This window comes from Aplidium turbinatum, chromosome 2 (assembly GCF_918807975.1).
Source record: "Aplidium turbinatum chromosome 2, kaAplTurb1.1, whole genome shotgun sequence".
In the NCBI taxonomy this organism is placed as follows: Eukaryota; Metazoa; Chordata; class Ascidiacea; order Aplousobranchia; family Polyclinidae; genus Aplidium; species Aplidium turbinatum.
Genome location: NC_137473.1, coordinates 46,818,964 through 46,838,753, shown reverse-complemented (window position 1 = coordinate 46,838,753; position 19,790 = coordinate 46,818,964). Strand labels below are relative to the sequence as shown.

Below are 19,790 nucleotides of genomic sequence, written 5' to 3'. Positions count from 1 at the left end.
TGAGATATTATTACTTTTTGCGGTTTCCTAATGACATAAAACTTTTTTGTTGCCTTGGGGAAGCAGTAGCAAATGAGAAAAAGTAAGTTGAAAAACGCAAAATCAGACTGTTATTGAAAATTAACAGTCTGACTAAAATCTTCGAAATCAAATTTTCTTTGTTTTTCAACATGTGAGAATCTTAAAACTTATTGTGTCATCTGGGGAAAAGAGAAAAGAAGACGTAAAAACCTAATTTTTAGAAAAATTTATTTAAACGTTCGCCCAAAGTTAGAAAAACCTGGAAATTTCTGCAAAATGTGACAAATCAGGCCATATCTTTAGGTGGCCATGGGTCAATTCAGTACAGTTCACTGATTTTGTCAAAAAATTTAACTTTTTTTATTTGAGCGTTAATTCTAACATATTTCGACAATCTTTAAAGTGCACTTTTGATGACTGCCAGCATTTTTGTATAAATTTTTTTAATTTTAAAATTACCTCCAATAGTCCACTTTACCCCGCATATGTGGGGTAAACTGGACCGTTGTAAGTTTTAAGAAAATTCCGTAATTTTTTTCCACGCAATCAAATTATTTACAACTAGCATCATTAGGGAAGACGTTATGAAACTTCACAACTGCAGTTCATAAGTCCATTACGAATCAAACTTTGAAGAATTTTTTTAAAAACGGAGTTCACAGATAAAGTTGTCATCCTCTTCATTGCAACCAGCGCAGGCTTCATGCGCCCACAGGATGTCCTTTGGTGAAAACGAGGTATTCTGAAAAACAAGAATATAACTAAGTTAAGAACCAGCTCGTCTACTCGATCATGATTGGTGGGATATTCCGCCCCGTTAGCTCAGTGGTTACGAGCCCGGCTCAAGATTACGCGGCGCTGGTTCGACTCTCGGAGTATGCGCTTGAGCAACGCATTTCAGGAGTGCTCTCCATTTTGCGGCACTTAATGGATGCAATAATTTCAGGCAACAACACCTCAGCAATCGGAAACTTCACTCAGCCAATCTCGGTAACCGGCCCTGCGTGAAGAGCCTCTACAAGTATGGGAAACTACCAGGAATAGCCTATCCACTTGAGTGCTAATTAGGCCTGCACAGCTGTTGTGTAAAATAAGCTACAAGATTATAAGTAACACAGCACCTAATTCGGTCAAAAAATCATAAACAAGAAAAATATTTATGACAGGGTAAAGTGGACCACCACTGGTCCACTTTACCCCACCTCTACATTACTACTAATTTAACTATTGGCCAAATTTAGGCTAGCCAGCAACAAGAGTGAATCTACGTAATGCGTACGTGATATAGTGAGGCTCATTTTTATCATTCAAAAAAACTTCTACCTTATGTACATAAGATACAATTTAAGTTGCCATACATACCTTTCAGTAGATCAGAGGGTGCAAAAAGTAATTTCCGTGCTTTTTGTGTCTTATAAACCATGAAACCTTGAATAATGGCGTGTGCAGCTACTTTTCGTCATGCTTTACTAAACTTAATGGTATCCGCACAATAGTGAAACTTTAATAGCAAAAAAAGGCGGGGTTCCACTTTACCCCGTTGGTCCGCTTTACCCCACCTTCCCCTACATTTACTCTGCTTGTTTGTTAATATATTGGAACAAATCAATTGACTTGACAGGTACCAACTGATGACATTTTACTGCAGATAAATGATGTAGAAAAGATGATGTCAGTTGTAAGATTTTTGTTTTCAAGCGTTCGCTCCTGTGATAGCTTATATGGCCTTTCCTCCCTCACCTGTGCTCAGGCCCGGATTTAGGGGGGGGGGGGGGCAGAGGGGGCAGTTGCCCCGGGCCCCTCGACTTTTGAAGGGTCCCCCTATGCGGAAAAAAATGTGATTTTGTGTTATTTTTTCCCTTTTGGCCTTTAAAGTTTCTGCAAAATGGTGTGCAGTACTGGACTGATGCTACTGTAGACGTAGAGATGGGTTTTCGCGCCGTAGGCGCAAAAATTTTTTTTGCACGGGGCCCCCCCAATCTAAAAGTGCCCCAGGTCCCCCATCAGCTAAATCCGGCCCTGGACGCAGAGATGGTTTTTCGCGCCGTAGGCGCAAAAAATTTTTGCACGGGGGGCCCCCGATCTAAAAGTGCCCCGGCCCCCCATCAGCTAAATCCGGCCCTGCCTGTGCTATCATGTTTGAATATTTGCTGCATATGCAGAAACATTGTATAAACGTAATATATGTTGATGTAGTGACAGCATTTAGTAAACCTTTTTGTGTGCATTGGTTCTTTCGCACACAGAAGTACGCAAAAATCAACCGTAGATATAAGAGTGGGTTAGATGTTGTAGTAATAGTTATACTTAGTTATGTAGGCCTACTTACTGTCTGGCATTCAATAAATTTTTGTCACAATCAAAGTTGAGCCCCAGAGCGTAATTCAGGGGTCACCAAATTACGACCGACGGCCCGAATCTGGCCTGCAATGGCGGTCAGTAGCGTAGCCAGGAATTTTGAAAGGGGGGTTTTTGACGACCAGCGGACTAAGACCGATGGCGTGTTCGCCTAAGACACCCAGCGGCGGGGGGTCTGGGGGGCCTCTCCCAGAAAATGTTGAAAAATTACTTTGATTTTGGTGCATTCTGAGAGCATTTTTAACAAAAATGTGGGTATGAATATTCCTGTAAAATGGTGCTGTCAGGTGGCATAGCAAAAGGATAAGATCATGTTTTCTTCGGCATTTTTTGGAAATAAAGCTAAGTCTCTATGTTTTCTTGTTGCTAATTCTTGGCTGAGATATTTGAATGTTTGGTATTGGCAAAACTCGCTCTTTTAATGCAGTTTTGTTTAAAATTAGGCAACTTTGTTTTAGACTGAAACAGGTTTGCCAGATTGGCCCTTTTTAGAGGTAGTTGGCGCAAAAAAAAATTGTTTGGCCCCTTGGCCCTTTGTTTTCAATATTTGACTTTTTTTGGAAGCAGTTGGCACATACTATCAAACTAACTATTTAAATAAATGTCTTTCGAAAATTGAGACTGAAAAGTGTTATTACGATTTTTTAGACAGTGTTTAGCTGACAATGTTTATGCCAATGCCAAAGATTCGAGTGGAAACACTGTAGAAGATGAAGATTTGAAATTGTTCTTGTAGAATGTAGATTGTGTTGTTGTAATGTTGTAACGTTATTGACGTTGTTAACGTTATTATGTATTATTAACAACGTTATTAACGTTATTGAACAATTTGGCTGTTTTTTACCCAGTTTGGCCCTTTTTTCGACATTGCTTGGCTCTTTTCTCAAAGGCTGTCTGACAACCCTGGACTGAAAGCATCATTCTCAAGCATAAAGAGACTGAAAGCATCATTCTCAATATCGTGACGTCACACGCGTGCCAAAGGGGGGGGGGGGGTTGTAACACCCCACCCCCCTGGCTACGCCACTGATGGCGGTCGTTCTTTTAAAAGGCAGGCCTACTTGCATTTGCGTGACAAATGATGTTCTTTCCAAAACTTTGTTCTAGAATCTAGCCTAGATTCATTGCTAAGTTGGCTGCATATTGATTCTACAACACAGAGGTCAGCAACCACGGTTCGCAGGAAAAAAATCATTTTTTTATGAACACTTAGCAAAAGGTTGCATTAAATTCACATGCAATTAACATCTGTTATTTCATTTTTTGCTTTATTAATGTTCCACAGTTTGATGGCAGACTCACGAACATAGCATCGATCTCAAACAGATCTGCATTGCAAAAAAGATTGGTGACTCCTGAAGACATTGGGTTATGTCGTCTTGAGTTGACAAACAGTGTAGCCTAACTCAGGGGTGTGCAACCTTTTTTACAGGAGGGTCAGATATAAACAACTGGGTGAAACCGCGGGCCGCATGTTTATTTGACATATGATTTCTAGTAGTTGCAGGCACAAAAAAGTAGTTTTTTGTTATTCATATGGTATTATTAGGGGATCTCCTTGCAGAAATAATAAGTTAAGACGTATAAATTTCTGAAGAAAACTGCTATTTAAATCTATTGTCACACAGTCTTTAAACGAGTTCAGTGAGAAGTTTGCAGCTGGCTTCTTTTCCCCACGGATTTTTCCAAATTTACTTCAATGGAAGTGCTAGCAATAAAGCGAATTATTCGAAGTCCATTTTCCAAGTGTTCGTCTGTCAGAACCGATCGATAGGGAGATTTTATGACGCCCATTTTAGAAAAAATTGTTCGCACAAATACGTTGAGCTAAAAAGAGCCATTTTTGAAGCCATGAACTTTTTCAAATGTGGAAAGTCATCTTGGTTGAGATGTTTTCGGTAAAAATCGCCAAGATTCATTTCTAAATACTTTGCTTTCAAATCCGTTTTTTCTTGAAGATCAATCAGTTCAAGTTGGATATCACCTGGTGCTTTGTCAATGTCTGTGTTGAATGCCGAAGAGAATATACCAAACAAATGTTCATGAGATTTAAAGTCCTTGAAACGAGCCAAAAATTCATAGGCCTACAACAATTTTTCAAGTTGGTCTGCAAATTCAGTTTTCTTCTCAGGATGCATTCCATGGTGTCTCAAAGTTGGAAAGTGGAAAAGATTTCCTGTCTGTATGTGGCTTTCCAAAGTCGTAATTTGTTCATAAAGCCTTTTATGTGACCATACATCTCATTCGCATACTGTTTTTTTGCTGCAGTCTTGCATTGAGTTCATTCAATTGTTTTGTTTTGCCCTTTTCAATTGCCACTTTTTTTCAATTTTTTTTTCTTCCAATGCCTCTACTTTTTTACTTCTAATTTTAACAAATTTTCTATTTTGACTGGTTCAACAAATTTGGCAAGGAATGGGCCGCTAGGCTGAAGTTGTTCTGATCCAACTGCTTGTAGGCCTATAGGCGAGGCCTACATTAGGCAACTGCTAAATTTGACGCAAGCCGGCTCTACAAATGGTCTAAAGCAAGAGATCAAATAAAAAGGCGACAAAGCCAGAGACAATAGCAGGGCTCCACCTCTGATCTTCTGACGTTCCAAATAATTAAATACAACGAATTAGCGGTGGCCGGTGGGAAATTTCTAAAATGGTTAACAGAAGGTGCGAAATTACAATAATCCACTCCACAATGAATTGTTCACATGTACCAGACTAAACTAAATTATAAACACGTTTCGCGGGCCGCACACAATTCAAAATTGGTACATCTTCGCGGGCCGCACAATTTTTCTTCGCGGGCCACATTTGGCCCGCGGGCCGCACGTTGCACACCCCTGGCCTAACTGATTCGCCTCAAAATTACAATAACTAATACTGTATTAATATGGTAACATCATTTCATTCAAGGCAAACACAAACAACCCAGTTTGACATAAAATCAACGTATATTTGTTGATTTTAAAAATGCTGCAACAGTGTTCTTCAGGTGCAACACAAATCCAAAACATAGTGTTGTCAACTTAGGAGACAGCGCAAAGCTGATTTCATTTCGAGCCCTGCGTTTCTTTTTTCACTCATGTTTGTATGAACTGAGAGAAGCTAGGCGTATCCGCACCTCGCAAGGTTTTAGCTAGCGTTGTGTCGTAGAGATTGCTGTATGACATGTCATTGTTGGTTACGTCATTTGAACGACCATTTTCGGAGATGTTTGATGAGATTCGGATATTAGAAGAGTTGATCCATGTTAGGTTTTAATTTTGTAGTTATATTCCTAAACAACGTGGAATAACGCTTTCCATTGCAGACAGCAACAGAACCGTTGGAAAAGGGTGGAGACAAGCTGAAATTTAGAAAAAGGCGTTTACTGTGTTATTTGCCAAACGTATTATAAAACTTTATTGATCTAATTTAATACCATGCAACGTATTGTAACGCTAAATGGAGGAAGTCCATGGGGATTTAGGCTGGTGGGAGGTAGTGATTTTCGAGCAAGTTTGGCAATATCAAAGGTATGTAAATGTGCAACAATTTTTGCTTTCTTTTTAGCCCAGTTGGTGGTACAAGTATTTGGGAAAAGATTGTTAGCGTTATTTAAGCTTTTGTGTCAATTTTTTAACAATGATGCATGTTTAAAAAAAAAAAACTCATATTGTTATTGTTGCTTCTGTCTACCCAAAGCTGCCTTGTTGTGGTTTGAATAGATTAAAAAGATTTGAAATGTAGCTTTTTTTGACGAATAATTTTGACTGCAGTATCGTCAGTCATCGGAATAAAATATTCCTATGTAGTAATCTGACCTGTGTGTTGATATTTTGCTGAACTAAATGAAAAGCACTAGAGATACAATGTTATTGTTATCCCATTGATCAAACATGAAGTACATTGATCAACTCAAAAGTTATGTGAATTGCCGGGTATTGGTTTCATACCCATATGCCATCTGAAAGGCAGTTTATCAGAACTGCTGGCAAGTTGTTTGAGTTAATTCATTGTTAAATACTCACCTTGCCAGTTCGCGCGGTAGTGTGGTTTTCTCAATGAACTAATATGGTAAAAATTAGAAACGCATGGCTCGAGATGTGATATTTAGTTAAAAAGTTAAATCTTGACCTGTTTTTAATCTATTCAATGTTTTATTTCAACAAAAAGTAACGTTTATAAATGCGAAATTTAAGTCTTCAATGCTGTGGTAGTAGATGGTGCACTGTGAGATTCTCTAAGCTTTGACTTGTTTTATTGACATCATAAAATTGTCGTTTACGTCCGCTTCGCTTGAATGACTTCAAGGCCTTATATGGCCGTGAATCGAATTGCTTTGCTCTAAAACCAAGTTACGTCAGAGGCTATCGAAGTCAGCAGATTTCGTTTCAGAAAAAAACTTGATGGTCTGTGCTCCATAGGTTGATTTGTCATACCATTTAACGACATAAAATGGACCATGCAGAACAAAATGCACTTTCAACTGATGTATATTTTTGTTTGAGTCTATCAGTAATTGGGTTCATTTCCACTGGTTCATTATGATTTCTACATTTATTAAAGACCTGGAACAGCAAATTGTGTGTGAATGGAGTTGCTTTCGCAATTGTCTTGAACATTCAATAGCAACGTAAGAAGTTTTTGACATGCTGCGGGCAATAGCAGTCAAGTTCGACTTATACGTAGCTTTACAGGTTTACCTATTTAATTTTGTTGCGGTTACTCGGGTGAATTCAAGATAAGGGACCCAAGAATAATTACATTGCCTGCATTCAACGGCTTCGATGGCAGCCTATTAATTGCATTGTGTAGTCTTGCCTTATACTTTCCATGAGTCCGAACTCACAGTAAAGTTGAACTTACTAATGTTGAACAGGGAGATATTGGTTCCCGAGACCCTCTTGATTACAGGCTTGGGAAAGGGCCCCAGCCTGATTTTCAGTCACGTATGTACGGTATTCCATGGAAGGATAAAGGAGGCAAATCTGCCTGAAAGGGGGAAAGTGTTAAGCTTGAACTCGTGATTTTGATTTATGAGGGGCCCGCCTCCAATTGCCAAAATGTTGAAAAGATTAATTTTTTTTCACAAAATCGTGTACTGTATGTCTTAGTTTGGGAGGGGGCACGTATGCAAGACCCCCAAATTTGCTAATGGTTACATCTGTAGACTATGCACCAACATAGATTGTCATAACTCAAGTGACATGGAAGGAAGTTCTTTTAGTCTACGTGTGCAATAGTCTGATTTCTCTTACAGGTCACTCCTGGTGGAAAAGCTGATCTTGCTGGTTTAAAGCCTGGTGACGTCATATTGGAGATAAACAACAATGACACAGCTCAATTGACACATTTGGACGCACAAAACCACGTTAAGTTATCGACAAGCAGCCTTTTGTTAAAAGTAGAAAGGTAATACTGGCAATACATGATTTTGTGTTGTTTCAAAGAACGGAAAATGCAGCAGAAAACATACGCCTTAAATGAAGTAATTTTGGTTGTTTTTACGTCAATAAATGCGTTTTGTGTGTTTGTTTCGTAGTTTTTGTATTCTTAATCGCGTCAATCTAGAATATTAGTCAAAAATTGTTCTTTGTATGTGCAATGACGTTTATACGAGGTCATTATCATTAGTATTTTAGCACACAGTTGCTGGATTGTTAATGCTGAACTGCTAAAACAATCAATATATTTTTGTCGCTTATGTGCTATATTAAGACCGAACTTTCAGCAATAATACCCAGCCAAATCAAACCCTTTTTACATTGAATCAACATCTGTAGACGTAGTCTTGTATTAGTCATGTGGTGCTTCTTTACATTGATCCAACATCTAAAAGCTGAATCGACCTCAATGTTGGTACTGCTATTTTGCATTCATCAAATGCTGGCGTTTGCGCAACAATCTCTAACCTCTTAGTGTAATTTATTAAGACTCGATTTCGCTATAGTAATAACATCTTCAGCTAGCACATGTAAAAGAGAAAACTTGAAAAATGCGTAAAACGAACAAATAAACCAAACACCTATGTGATCAACACGCATAAAAATTCTATTCTAATAGATGGTTATTGGTTACATAATACAGTATTAAAATCAAAAGCTGCAAACCTAAATCTTAAACTGAATGTTAAAAGTTAAAAGACTCAATGTTAAAAAAGCTTGATTTACTGTCATCAAAAGTAACGGAAAGTAAAGTCAAATTAAAACATTTACAAGAATCCATGGTTCTAAATTGTTTGGGGAATCAGTATATATCTGATCTAATTGTATTTAGAAGTCTTTTGAAATTGTCAAGATTTAGTGGACGCAAGACATTTAAAAACTCTAATCAGTTGCTTTGAAAGCTGTTTGAGTTGCCTTCTTATCTAACATCTATTATTTCTATTTTCTGTGTAATTGAATTGAAGTTGTTTTTGTTTTGTTTTAGTGGTGGAAGTGGACAAAGGGCGTTAAATAATCAGGGTGCTCCTAAGCCAGCTCCTCAAAACAACACTTCTTATCCGTCTAAACCATCAACATTTACAACCACAGCCACTGTACCCTCGGTGAGCGCTGTGAATAGGTTTTTACTGATCACTCTTAGTAAAGAGCCTATTGTAATGAAAAAACAAGCGAGCACTAAGCTCTGCCCATTCATTTGGAAACAACAGAAGAAATCCCAGATTGGTGACCAAGTCTCCATGTGAAAATAGACTCAGTAAAAACTCTCTAAGTTCATTGCATGTGCAGTTCTGTGAAACTTAACTAATTGTTATTTTCTTGTTTACAGCAAAAGACTTGGCAGCCTATTCGACCAAAACCGGCTCCTGCTCCAGCGCCTAAGCCCCAAGTAAATCATAACGATTTTTTGCCGCCACCCCCTTCTAACGATGCATTGCGACAGCAGGTGCGAATTATGCCAGTTCTGTACGCTTTGGATGTTATCAACTTTATTTTGCCCCAATGCAATGAAACGATAAGTGTAATGCGCACTGGCTGTACTATTTTGACAAAGTTTGAAAAAACGAATTTGTTTGCTGTTCAGTGAGACGGTAGACTAAATCGAATTCGGAAACGAATCCTATTCTATAACTTAAGTTTGATGTTGCCAACCTTCTCGTGGTGAGCCCCAGTAATTCTTGTTTGTGAAGCGAATGGCAACAACCAGAGACCGCAACCCACAGGGCACCTGGGGCGATAAAAAGATAAACCCTCGGCCTGGTGTCCAACGAAAGGAACTCAATATCCTGATCATGAGAAAATGCACTTTTCAGTGCAGGCATTTCTACGTGTCGTAAGGAACGGACCAACACTTTTGCAGTTAAACGTGGAAGTTTCAGATGGGATAAAGAAACGTTTTGCATCGAAATAGAGCTGAAGTTAGGCCACATTCAGGTCGTCGACCACAAAAACTGTTTTGACTTTGAGGAAAAAAATAACATCTTATGGTTGACAGGCATAGTCGGTCTGAACAAGACTTGGCAAAATATCATCAGAACCACAAAAATGTCGATAAAACAACGTGCAAGAATCAGGCTGAATGCAGAACTTGAACATGTAATAATGACAGGTGGAGTGCGCATAAAAACGAAACTGCAAGCTCTCAAACGTAAGCAGACCAACATATCTTAGAAATTAGAAGAATCGTTTTTAGTTATAAACATACATTTTTATAAATCTTAGAATATGACCATGAACACGCAAGAGGATTTTCCTGCACCACCGTCAGTCACTGTTCCAGTAACGACCCAGCAAATCACGTCCACTCAGGAACTCATGTGCGAAGGCTGCAAGCAGCAAATCAGGTGCTGGTGATGACGATACAAATGTTTTAATGGCAAATACAAAGAAGAGCCCATTTTTATATCAAAGTTTTTAAACTTACGCTTTGTTTATTTATCGCTTTTATAGACGAGAATATGAAGCGCTTTTGATAAGTTACGTCACTATTTGCAGTTCAAAACATATAAAGTGGATGTGAACATAAATTAAACTGCATTTGCATTGTAATGTGTGAGGAAATAGAATCAATGTTAAATTTTACCAACTACTTTAGAGGTCCCTATTTAACGGCGCAAGGCAAGAACTGGCATCCTGAAGAATTTGTGTGCTCCTCTGCGAATTGCAGACGCCCCCTTCAAAACTGCGGGTTTATCGAGGAGAGGGGTCAACGCTATTGTTCGGACTGCTACGAAAAATATTTTGCTCACGCATGTGGGAAATGTCACAAAAAGATCATAGGAGTAAGTTTTATGACATTTGCTTGATGAAAAACAATGGTTAATGCGAAAGTCACACTGGCTATAACTTTTTGATAACAGTAGGATCTTTTGTCTGAATTTAGTACCAGCTATTGATGTTTTATTTAGAGGCCTAAAGTTAGTCATATTATACAAAGTATAATTTTATTAGTGCATTAAGTTTGATCATTGCTCGCAATAGAATGATTACAAAGGTTTTCTATCGTAAAAAATTGTTGTTTTATAATATTTACATCGACAAAGCGTTTAAAAATAGAAAATCTGAGGAAGTCACGTTTGCAAGCCTAGTACTTTACGTCGTAGCATTTGAAGCGATTTTTTTAGATACCGTCCTTCATCAACTTATATTCGCCCTGTGTGGAACAAAATGGCATCCATAACGTTTTTTGCTTGCCAATGAAGCTTAATTTGCGATTTATGTTACATTGTTGTGGAAAAAACACATTTTTGATCCATGCTGAATACATCTAAAAAACAAATTGGAATGCACTTTGATCGCCTAATACGTGTTTCAACAGCAAACAATTAAGAAATAGCTCAAAATTTAAACTAGTACTCAAGAACTACTGATATTTTTTAGGAAGTTATGCATGCTTTAAATCAGACCTGGCATGTAGACTGCTTTGTTTGCACGGAATGCAGTAAGCCATTCAGAGACGGCGTCTTCCACTTGGAACATGACAAGCCTTATTGTGTTGCAGGTATGTTTATAATAACATGAAAAGAACATTTTTAAAGAATAAAAGGAAAAAACACCTTTGACGCACGTTTTTGTGATGGTTGGCCACGTTTTTATACAGTATTGGCAATGACTTATTATGAACTGGAAACAAAGATTTCAAACAGATTATATTTATCACAATGACAAATAGTAGCTTGTTTGAGTCAATTTGATAAACAGCTCAAATTGCACGAAAATTAACATTTTTATGGATGTTACAGTAGTTCGTTATAGCTTATCTACGGGTTTTCTTGTTGTTGGAGCACGTTGTACCAACGAAGCTCTAGTTTACTTTACAAATGTAGATACAAACGACCTGTGTATTAGCCTGACGCTGCGAGTTTGCTGTTGTAGTAGCATCAGGCTAGAACAGGTCGTTTGTATCTACATTTTGTGAAGTAAACAACGATCACAAAGCAAAACTCAATCTCGCTTGTTTGATATAACTCACATGTCAATGACCGGCGACTTAACAGCACACGTTGTCCTTTTTGGCAATATTGTAGTTGTGTGAATCTGTTGTTGTGAACTCTCAAACAGCAAAATAGCCGTTTTTTACATTTTTAGCGTCTGCAGACGTTGTATCAATGTAAAAAACGACTGATTTGCTGTCTGGGCCACTTTGTTATCTTGCAAAGATAGTATAAAGGTTATTGAAATGTGGTATATTTTAGCATACTTTTGGAAGACCATAGCCCACCAGTTACTCCAACACAAGACTCCATAGAATATTTTTACAATCATGTAATTGAAATGTGTAATTTAAAACCATTGCCCCGTTTAAGTATTTTCAACGTTTTGTATTATGAAAGCTAAAGCGTTTTGTTTAGTGACCCTGTCTCAAAGTTTCAAGTATCATGTAAAATAATGTATAATAGCGTCTGAATTTAACTTACTGCTCCATGAAACGATTTGATTTGTCTTTGACCTAACTGCATCTAACATAGTCTATATGGCTACTGAAACCGCATTTAATTTTAAATGGTGATTTGTCAGTTTAAAAAAGGCCAGACTATTTTTGGTCAGTCGTATCAAGGCTTACACCCGGTGGTGGAACCTTTAAAGTAAGTGGATGGAAAGGCAAGAAAGCCAATCTTCGTGTCCACCTTCAGGCACCACCTTCAGGCATCCCAAGTGTCCTGCCAAAGACACAGCTGCATGCTTTTCAGCGGTATCGAACCGGCACCCTTTCGAGTGCCGTACCAGTGCGCTCACCAATCGGATATGCAGCCGACGATGATGAATATTCTTGGTGAAGCTTCCCAAACAGCAAATCAACCGTTTTTTACATTTCAGACGTTGAATCAATGTAAAAAAGGCTTATTTTCTGTATGTGTTAAACTCGATGTATTCTTGCAGACTACAATCGGATGTTCAGTACAATGTGCAAAGGCTGCGGTTATCCGATTGAAGCCGGTGACCACTACGTCGAAGCTATTAAAGCACAGTGGCATGAAACCTGTTTCACCTGCGCAGTAAGAATTTTACAATTTTATGAAGACGTGTGACCCAGTCGGCAATTCACCCCTTTATGCATTCATTCAACGTTTGCGGACGCTGTAATCATGTAAAAAGGGATGGTTTGGCGCCTGGTGAATGGTCTACATGTAAAACTGTTTGCTTCAAGTCATCAACGCATTTTGCTTGACTTTGTATATGCTGTAGCCGTGACCTAGGCTGTAGCCCATTGACGGTAACCTACGTTTGGAGAAAGGTATGGAGATTAACGTGCCAGGTGTAATGTCGAAAACTTGGGTTCGACTATCGTATCAGCCTCCATTATTTTTACCCAGCAGCCGGCAGCTTTCCACAGTATGTCTTTGACCAAAGCAGTTTCTTTAAGTTGAAAAAAGAGGTTTTCAGTAGGTTTAAATTTAAAGCGAGTTTCTACAGCGTTTAGTCAAGCAGGCTCTCAATTTTGTGTGTAAAAGCAGGGTTGCCAGATAGCCAAAATAGAAAAAGCCAAACTTACCTAAAAAAAAGCCAAAAAAAGCCAAATATACTACAAACTCTAACAAGCCTATGTTTTTCCTTAAAAGAGCAAACAATGCAATAAAAGTGTTATGCTGGTAGTGGTACATTGAGGCGTAATCATTTCCTAAAATACATCACAAAGTTATCTATAAACTAGTTTAAATGAAACAAACTCAGTCGCGACAAGAAACTAAACTTAGACAAAAATAACAGTTTAACAATATCCAAAAGCGACTGGGTCTGTAGCGAATAGACAGACATAGCAGTCATCGAGTCAAAGAATTTAAATGGGATCATCGTCTTTTTGCAGCAGCCACAAAAGACCTTCGTTTACGTTTTACTGAAACTTTGTCAACTTTGTCAGTTTGATACATGTTCTTTGATGTAAACAAAAATAGCATCCTTGGTGTTACTTTGAAGTGTTTACAGCATTGCTTTGAGGAATGCAAATGCGTTTTTATTCTCAGCAATGAATCCAACATTTGCAACCGCTTTCTATTTCTCCTCTTTGTTTTGGTCAAAGTGACGGTGGAAATAATCTGTTCTACAACTGCATTGAAAATTGGCATGGTTAACCTTTTTCTAGACCTCTGCTATGTTTAGCATAGGCCTATAATTGTTTTTTTCGTTCTAATGGTCAGAAATAAAAACAAACTGAAGTGTTAAACAAGACAAAGCATATGTGGCCAATTTTGTAAACCCATGTGTTTCTGCAGAATTTGTATATATATGTTTTGACACCAATCTAAAAATCAGCTGTATCTTTTGGGATTTTTCCAGCAAATACCTTGGAGAAATCTCATTGGCAACTGATCAAAAACTCGAGCAGTTTGGGAAAGGACTTTAGATGGGTGCAAAGCATTTAAGCCTTGAAAAATCATCCTCATTGCATCACAACATGTTACACTGTTTATTGAGTTAACACTTTAAGGTTTTCGAGGCAATTTTTCTCTTTTTGTGATAGTTGGATCTCTTCTTAACATAACACTCACGAATTTTTTGAATGAAACAAAAAAAAGCCTAAAAAAGCCAAATTTTATGTGGATTTTTTTTTACACAAAAAAAATCCAAAGAGGTTTAAAAAAAGCCTAAATTTTCAAATTTGGCTTTAAAAAATCCAAACTGGCAACCATGTGTAAAAGAGAAATAAAAATAGCCTACTCTTTTTTTGCAGGTTTGCCATTGCGATTTGAAAAACTCTGGCTTCTTTGCAGTCAACGATAAACCTGTTTGTAGCAACCACAAAAACGCGCGGTTACCAGCGTAGAAGATCTGACAAGCTATTGTACCAAACACCTGCTGCTACACATGGTTAGAGAATATCTATTGTACGAGATGGAGGTAATAGTTTTGCACAAAACTGAGTCCCATTGACTCCATCTTCTCATGATTGGAATGTTTGAAAATGTTGAAGACGCGTTTAGAATAACTTGTGCTACAGTTTTACTTCTTTTGCAAATATTTATGGTTTTTACACACTACTTGCTATACGCCGTGGTTTTTGCTTGTCGTTTTGAAACGCTGTATTATCAAACAAATCGCTATTATACGCAACAACACAGTTATTTTGCCGCCTGCTAAATTGCCACGAAATTTCCCTTGCTTCCCAGTTGTTTTTCAATCAATCTAACGTTAACGATGGTATAATTGACGAAAGGATGATGGATGACATAAGTCGGTCACTGACTGCTCAATCTTAGCCTCTAGTGCTGGGTCAAGCCACTTGTCCATAAAAATCTGACGTTTTCAACTAATTGTCGTCAGTTTAGCATTAGTGAACATACAATGATAGCTGTCATAGCGATGTTCGTCTGAATGACCCCCTTATGTAGCCTATGATCAATATTTGTTTGTAGAGTCAACCTGGAATCTAAAATTCATCCGCTGTGCGTTTTAGCTTGCTGGTGTGCTCTCAGTGTTCAACCTAATAAAACGGTGAAAGAAGTGATTTCATTATTATCGATGTTTCAGTTTACACTGGTGCTAATCGTGTGTATGATTGCAATGTCGAATACAAGGGTAACGGCACCGGTAGCCACAAAACCAGTGCTCCATAATCATATTGTCTATCGTATTACTTGCGCAGCATCAAACGGAAATTTTCCCACTTTCAGTATTGATACAGTATATGCGTTGGTTGTTGGCTTTGTATTTGCAAGCTTCAAAGAAGGGAATAAATTGGAAAGTTTTTCATGAAATTAGATTGTTGAAAAATAGAACTAGACATTTCACGTTTTTATACCGGGGTGCTGCACTGACGATAGAAGAGTTATTGGTGATAATTGATGACAAAACGCAAGAATTGGATACAATTTACAATTAACTCCTGCTACTGTTTTTGATATTGTGCCACCTGCTCTAATTGTCACTACCCATGTAACCAACCAGCAAATCAGTCATTTTTTTGTCTTCAGACGTTTAATCAATGTAAAAATGACAATTATTCCGGCTACACTGTAACGTGTATTGCAACGTTCAGACATTGATGTGCTGTGAATGGTAAGAGCATTTCTTTATCTTCCATCAGCAAGCTACCGATGACATTTCCCAGGTGTTCAGCTTGCCATTTGTTTGTGCTTGTACAATGTTAAAATCCACCGCATTTACATCGATGCAAGTACCTATCCATTATGTGAACCAATGTAATTTTGGCGGATTTTGATAGTTTTATTATGCTTTTGCCATTATTAAGTGCATTTCTAAGCAAAAAATGCGTTTGATACGCCAAACAATGCCTTTGTATGAGAAAAGTATGCACCTATATGTGTCCGAGGTTTGAGGCCGTGTATGTACAAGATGCCTGGATAATGTTGATAATAGTCGGTTTTCATTGGTTCGACGTCTACAACCATTGAAACAGTATGAAAAAGCATTGAATGGCTGACTGAGAATAGGATAGTAGCCGATAGTGAGATGCATGCAGTGAGTCGGTGACAGATCCAAGGGAGGATGTGCACTTGGGAGGATGCTCCCCCATTCCCCCAAAGTTGAGAAAAAACAATCATTTTTTTTTCGCTCGCTCAATTACATTTCATTATCCTACCCGGTGACATAGAGTACAAGTGTTTTTAACAGTGCACATTGCCTACGCCCTACGGAATAGAAATGTTTGAGCAGGTCAAAAACTGAAAAAGTAATTAAACATTCCGAAGTAAACACACTGCTAACTCAACTAGTTATAAGTTAACGACTAAACTGAACAAACCTATACCCAGTGTTAATAGAGTTATAAGGTCAAGTTTGCTTTGTGCGTTATAGGGATAGGCGAGAACTGAGGGCACCTCGGACAGATTTTCGAAATTTCTCAACTATGCAAACTTGTCAAAATATAAATATTAAAATCCTTCTGTTTAGGATAAACATCAATGTTTGGAAATAAAGAAAGAGACTATTTCGACTATTTTATCAAAACACAAATCATTTTATTATCAATTTTTTATTCCTTATTCTGCTTGGAAGTTGTGCTTTTTTGAAACTCTAGCCCTCCCCCCAACTTTTTTTAAATCGTTACTGGATGCGTGACGAGTTGACCTATGTTAATGGACAAGTTTAAACTACTTTGGCTTGAGTTATAATAATTTCATAAAACAAATCTGCCGCGCTATCAAAATTACAAGCAAGATTTTGGCCGGAAGCCGGATGTTTCGGCTAGAGAGTTAGGGCCGGTGCTTCCGGTCTTGGCGATATCAACTTCATGTAATCAATGTTCCAACCGAACGGTTGTTGGTAGTATAACCCTACACCAAGCACTCTTGAAGAAGGTGCTTCATGGCAATGCTTAGGATCCTTAAAAGGATCCATTCTCAAATAAACTTTTGGGTAGATTTCAAACTTGGCAATGTGTTCTGTTCGTCTGGTATGTAGCATTGTTTTAAATATTGAAGATTTTTGATTGGCTTTCTTGATCCCGTTGATAATCATGACCAATGTTACAGGCAACGTGTGGATTCTCGCATTACTAGCCTACAATATTACAATGATACAAAAGATTAGATGTACCCTAGGTCAATTTGACTGCAGCCAAACGCACAGCTTGTACAGTGTACTCACCAGTGACGATCGGTGAGGGAAAGCAAGGAAAGCCGTGCTTACCCGAGCGAAAACTATGCAAAATATAATGACTGAATTCTAGGTTTAACTTATTATTTTTATCAGGTCTATTTTAACTTGAAAATTACTGTATTCGTGACTAGAATTACTCGTAACGCTTGTGAGTAGTCTAAGTCCTCACCAAACCGCATGTCTTGCCTATAAATGCCAATTAACGCAAACGCTTCTGTCAGAAACAACCACTGAGGCTCCAGGGAAGCAACTATCAAAATTGCTTTTCCCAGGTTTAAAAATGTCAAAAAACGCCTTCGTTTTATCCAATCCTCACTTGTTTTGCAAAACGTCACCAGCTGCTTAGCCAATCAGATGTGTTAGAGTTGCTTTCCCAGTGACGTCAATGCGTACATTCGCTAGAGCGGCTAGACTAACTCGTCAGAATGGTCTCTCGTCACGGTACACAGCACAGCATCATAATGCGAAAAGATTGTTGCTGTTTTTCAGGGGCTCTATCCACTTTTAGAATTTGGGGGGGGGTGATTTTTGGACAGTGGGCTAAAATCGTCATAGTCATTACAACTTCTGGGGGGCTGCGCCCCCCAGACCCTCCATTGCAGCATCAGCTTCTTTCTGATTGAAGCATAGGGTTTCCAAGTCGTTTCACAAAATATGTTTCGGAAAGGGCATTTTTGGGTAAGCAAACTGGTAGTCACTTAACAAGGAATAATTCTGGCACTGCAAATGAAAACTCGAACCAATCATGAACTACGTTTTCCGTGACGTGAAAAGGACGAAAAGAAGATGGTACAAAGCAAATCAAGTGCTGGATTTTCTGTCAGCTGTCTGTTTGTTTGTTTATTTGTTTTTCATATTTTTACCCTGCATTGCGAGAAAGCGGCCTTGAGCGCTATGCATCGGTGTACGCCTTCTGACGTACACCTGACCCACGCTGCAGCCGACGACAATGTCTGTTTCCGGTTGTCTACTCTACTTATGACATTTGGTACTACCCATTACTCGAAATCGATCACTGGGTAGAGGCAATTATACTTATAGTGAAGTTTCTTCCCCAGAGAAACAACAGCAAGTGCTGGGGGGTGGAGTCGAACATGCAGGCTCTCGACTGCGAGCCAAACGCGCTAACCACTCGGCCACTGCTGCCGAATAAGTTGGCAGCTGGTTGGCTTTTTAGGGGTTCGGGTTAGAAAGTAGTCATTTCATTGACGTGGGTTCGATTCTCACAACTGCTGTTGCTCTTTTTTCTTCTGTAATTACCAAATAAAATTCAAAACAAAGATTAGCTCTCTGGCTAAGTGCGAGAAAGGTCACAATTGGACGGTAGCCTCTTATAACATGTTCTGATTGGTTGGCGGTGTCATTCTAGTCATTTGCAGTGGCAGAATTTTGTCTTGTTAAAGTGGCTACCAAGCTAACTAAGTTAAAACACAGTGTAAACGCCTGGCTCGTAGTTCAGTGTTGCCAAACCAAAAAATCATATTGAAATGAAATATATATTCATATTGATAAAAAATTCAAAATGTGCTAACAGCGAAAATATATTTTTCAAAATTTGATCAATAAAATATCACAAAACCTTTTCAAAGCCAAATAAGTGGGGGGGGGGGTGATTTTGCATTGATCACCCCCCACTCCAATTAGTGGGGAGGTAATCACCCCCTCACCTCCCCTTGGATAGAGCCCATGCTGTTTTTTGACGTCTCCTCGCCATGTACTTTAGCCTAATGTAGCTTTCATAGTCATGCCTTTGCCCTTTTTACAGCGTTGATATAACGTTACTTCGCCAATGAACGTTCAGGTGCGGATGCAATATTTAGTTCGTTAAGCTTCTATACGCAGGAGGCAAACTTATCCAGCTTTTTGTACAAATTGCTTGCGGTTGTAATGTTTAGGCCTAAGTGTTAGTTTTTGTAATGTAGGCCTAACTGAATATCTGAGAATGAACATTCATGACGAATTAAATATTTAGACAACTATTATTCCATGTCTAACACAGGATTTTGGTCCTGCAACGTTAAAATTAAGATTGTTCATGACTTCTAAACATTAAATGGATGTATGATCACGACATAGGCGAAGCACAATTTGACAGATTTTCATTTTTGATTTGTTTTGGAAATGCTCTCAGAGCGCACCAAATTGGAAGTGTTTTTCAAAAATTTCTGGGGGAGGCCCCCAGACCCCCCCGCTGGAAGTGTTGCCTTCGGCAACACGCCTTCGGTTACGCCCTTCGTGCCTACTACCTTGCTGCAGCATATTTCCAAGTTGCTTTCCCAACGGTTTAAGCCACGGAACGTCACTGGTACTCACACATCCAGCTCCTGGCCGAAACCACTATCACCTACGGCCCGAAATCGGAGTTGAAAAAAGAAAAATGGCTTGACCCGGAAGTTGTTTCATCACTAAAAATTACGCGACTTTAATACAAAAT

The 19,790-nt window shown here is 38.6% G+C and overlaps 1 protein-coding gene across 1 annotated transcript; it reads left to right on the top strand.

Annotated features, from left to right (window-relative positions):
- Positions 1–5,551: 5,551 nt before the first annotated feature.
- LOC145764522 (PDZ and LIM domain protein 7-like) lies at positions 5,552–16,110 on the top strand. Its single transcript, XM_082576139.1, has 9 exons — positions 5,552–5,890; positions 7,618–7,769; positions 8,787–8,904; positions 9,129–9,245; positions 10,022–10,143; positions 10,395–10,581; positions 11,180–11,300; positions 12,680–12,795; positions 14,469–16,110. Exons 1-9 carry the CDS (start codon positions 5,798–5,800, stop codon positions 14,559–14,561), a joined length of 1,119 nt encoding a protein of 372 aa, XP_082432265.1. The 5' UTR covers positions 5,552–5,797; the 3' UTR covers positions 14,562–16,110.
- Positions 16,111–19,790: the final 3,680 nt, after the last annotated feature.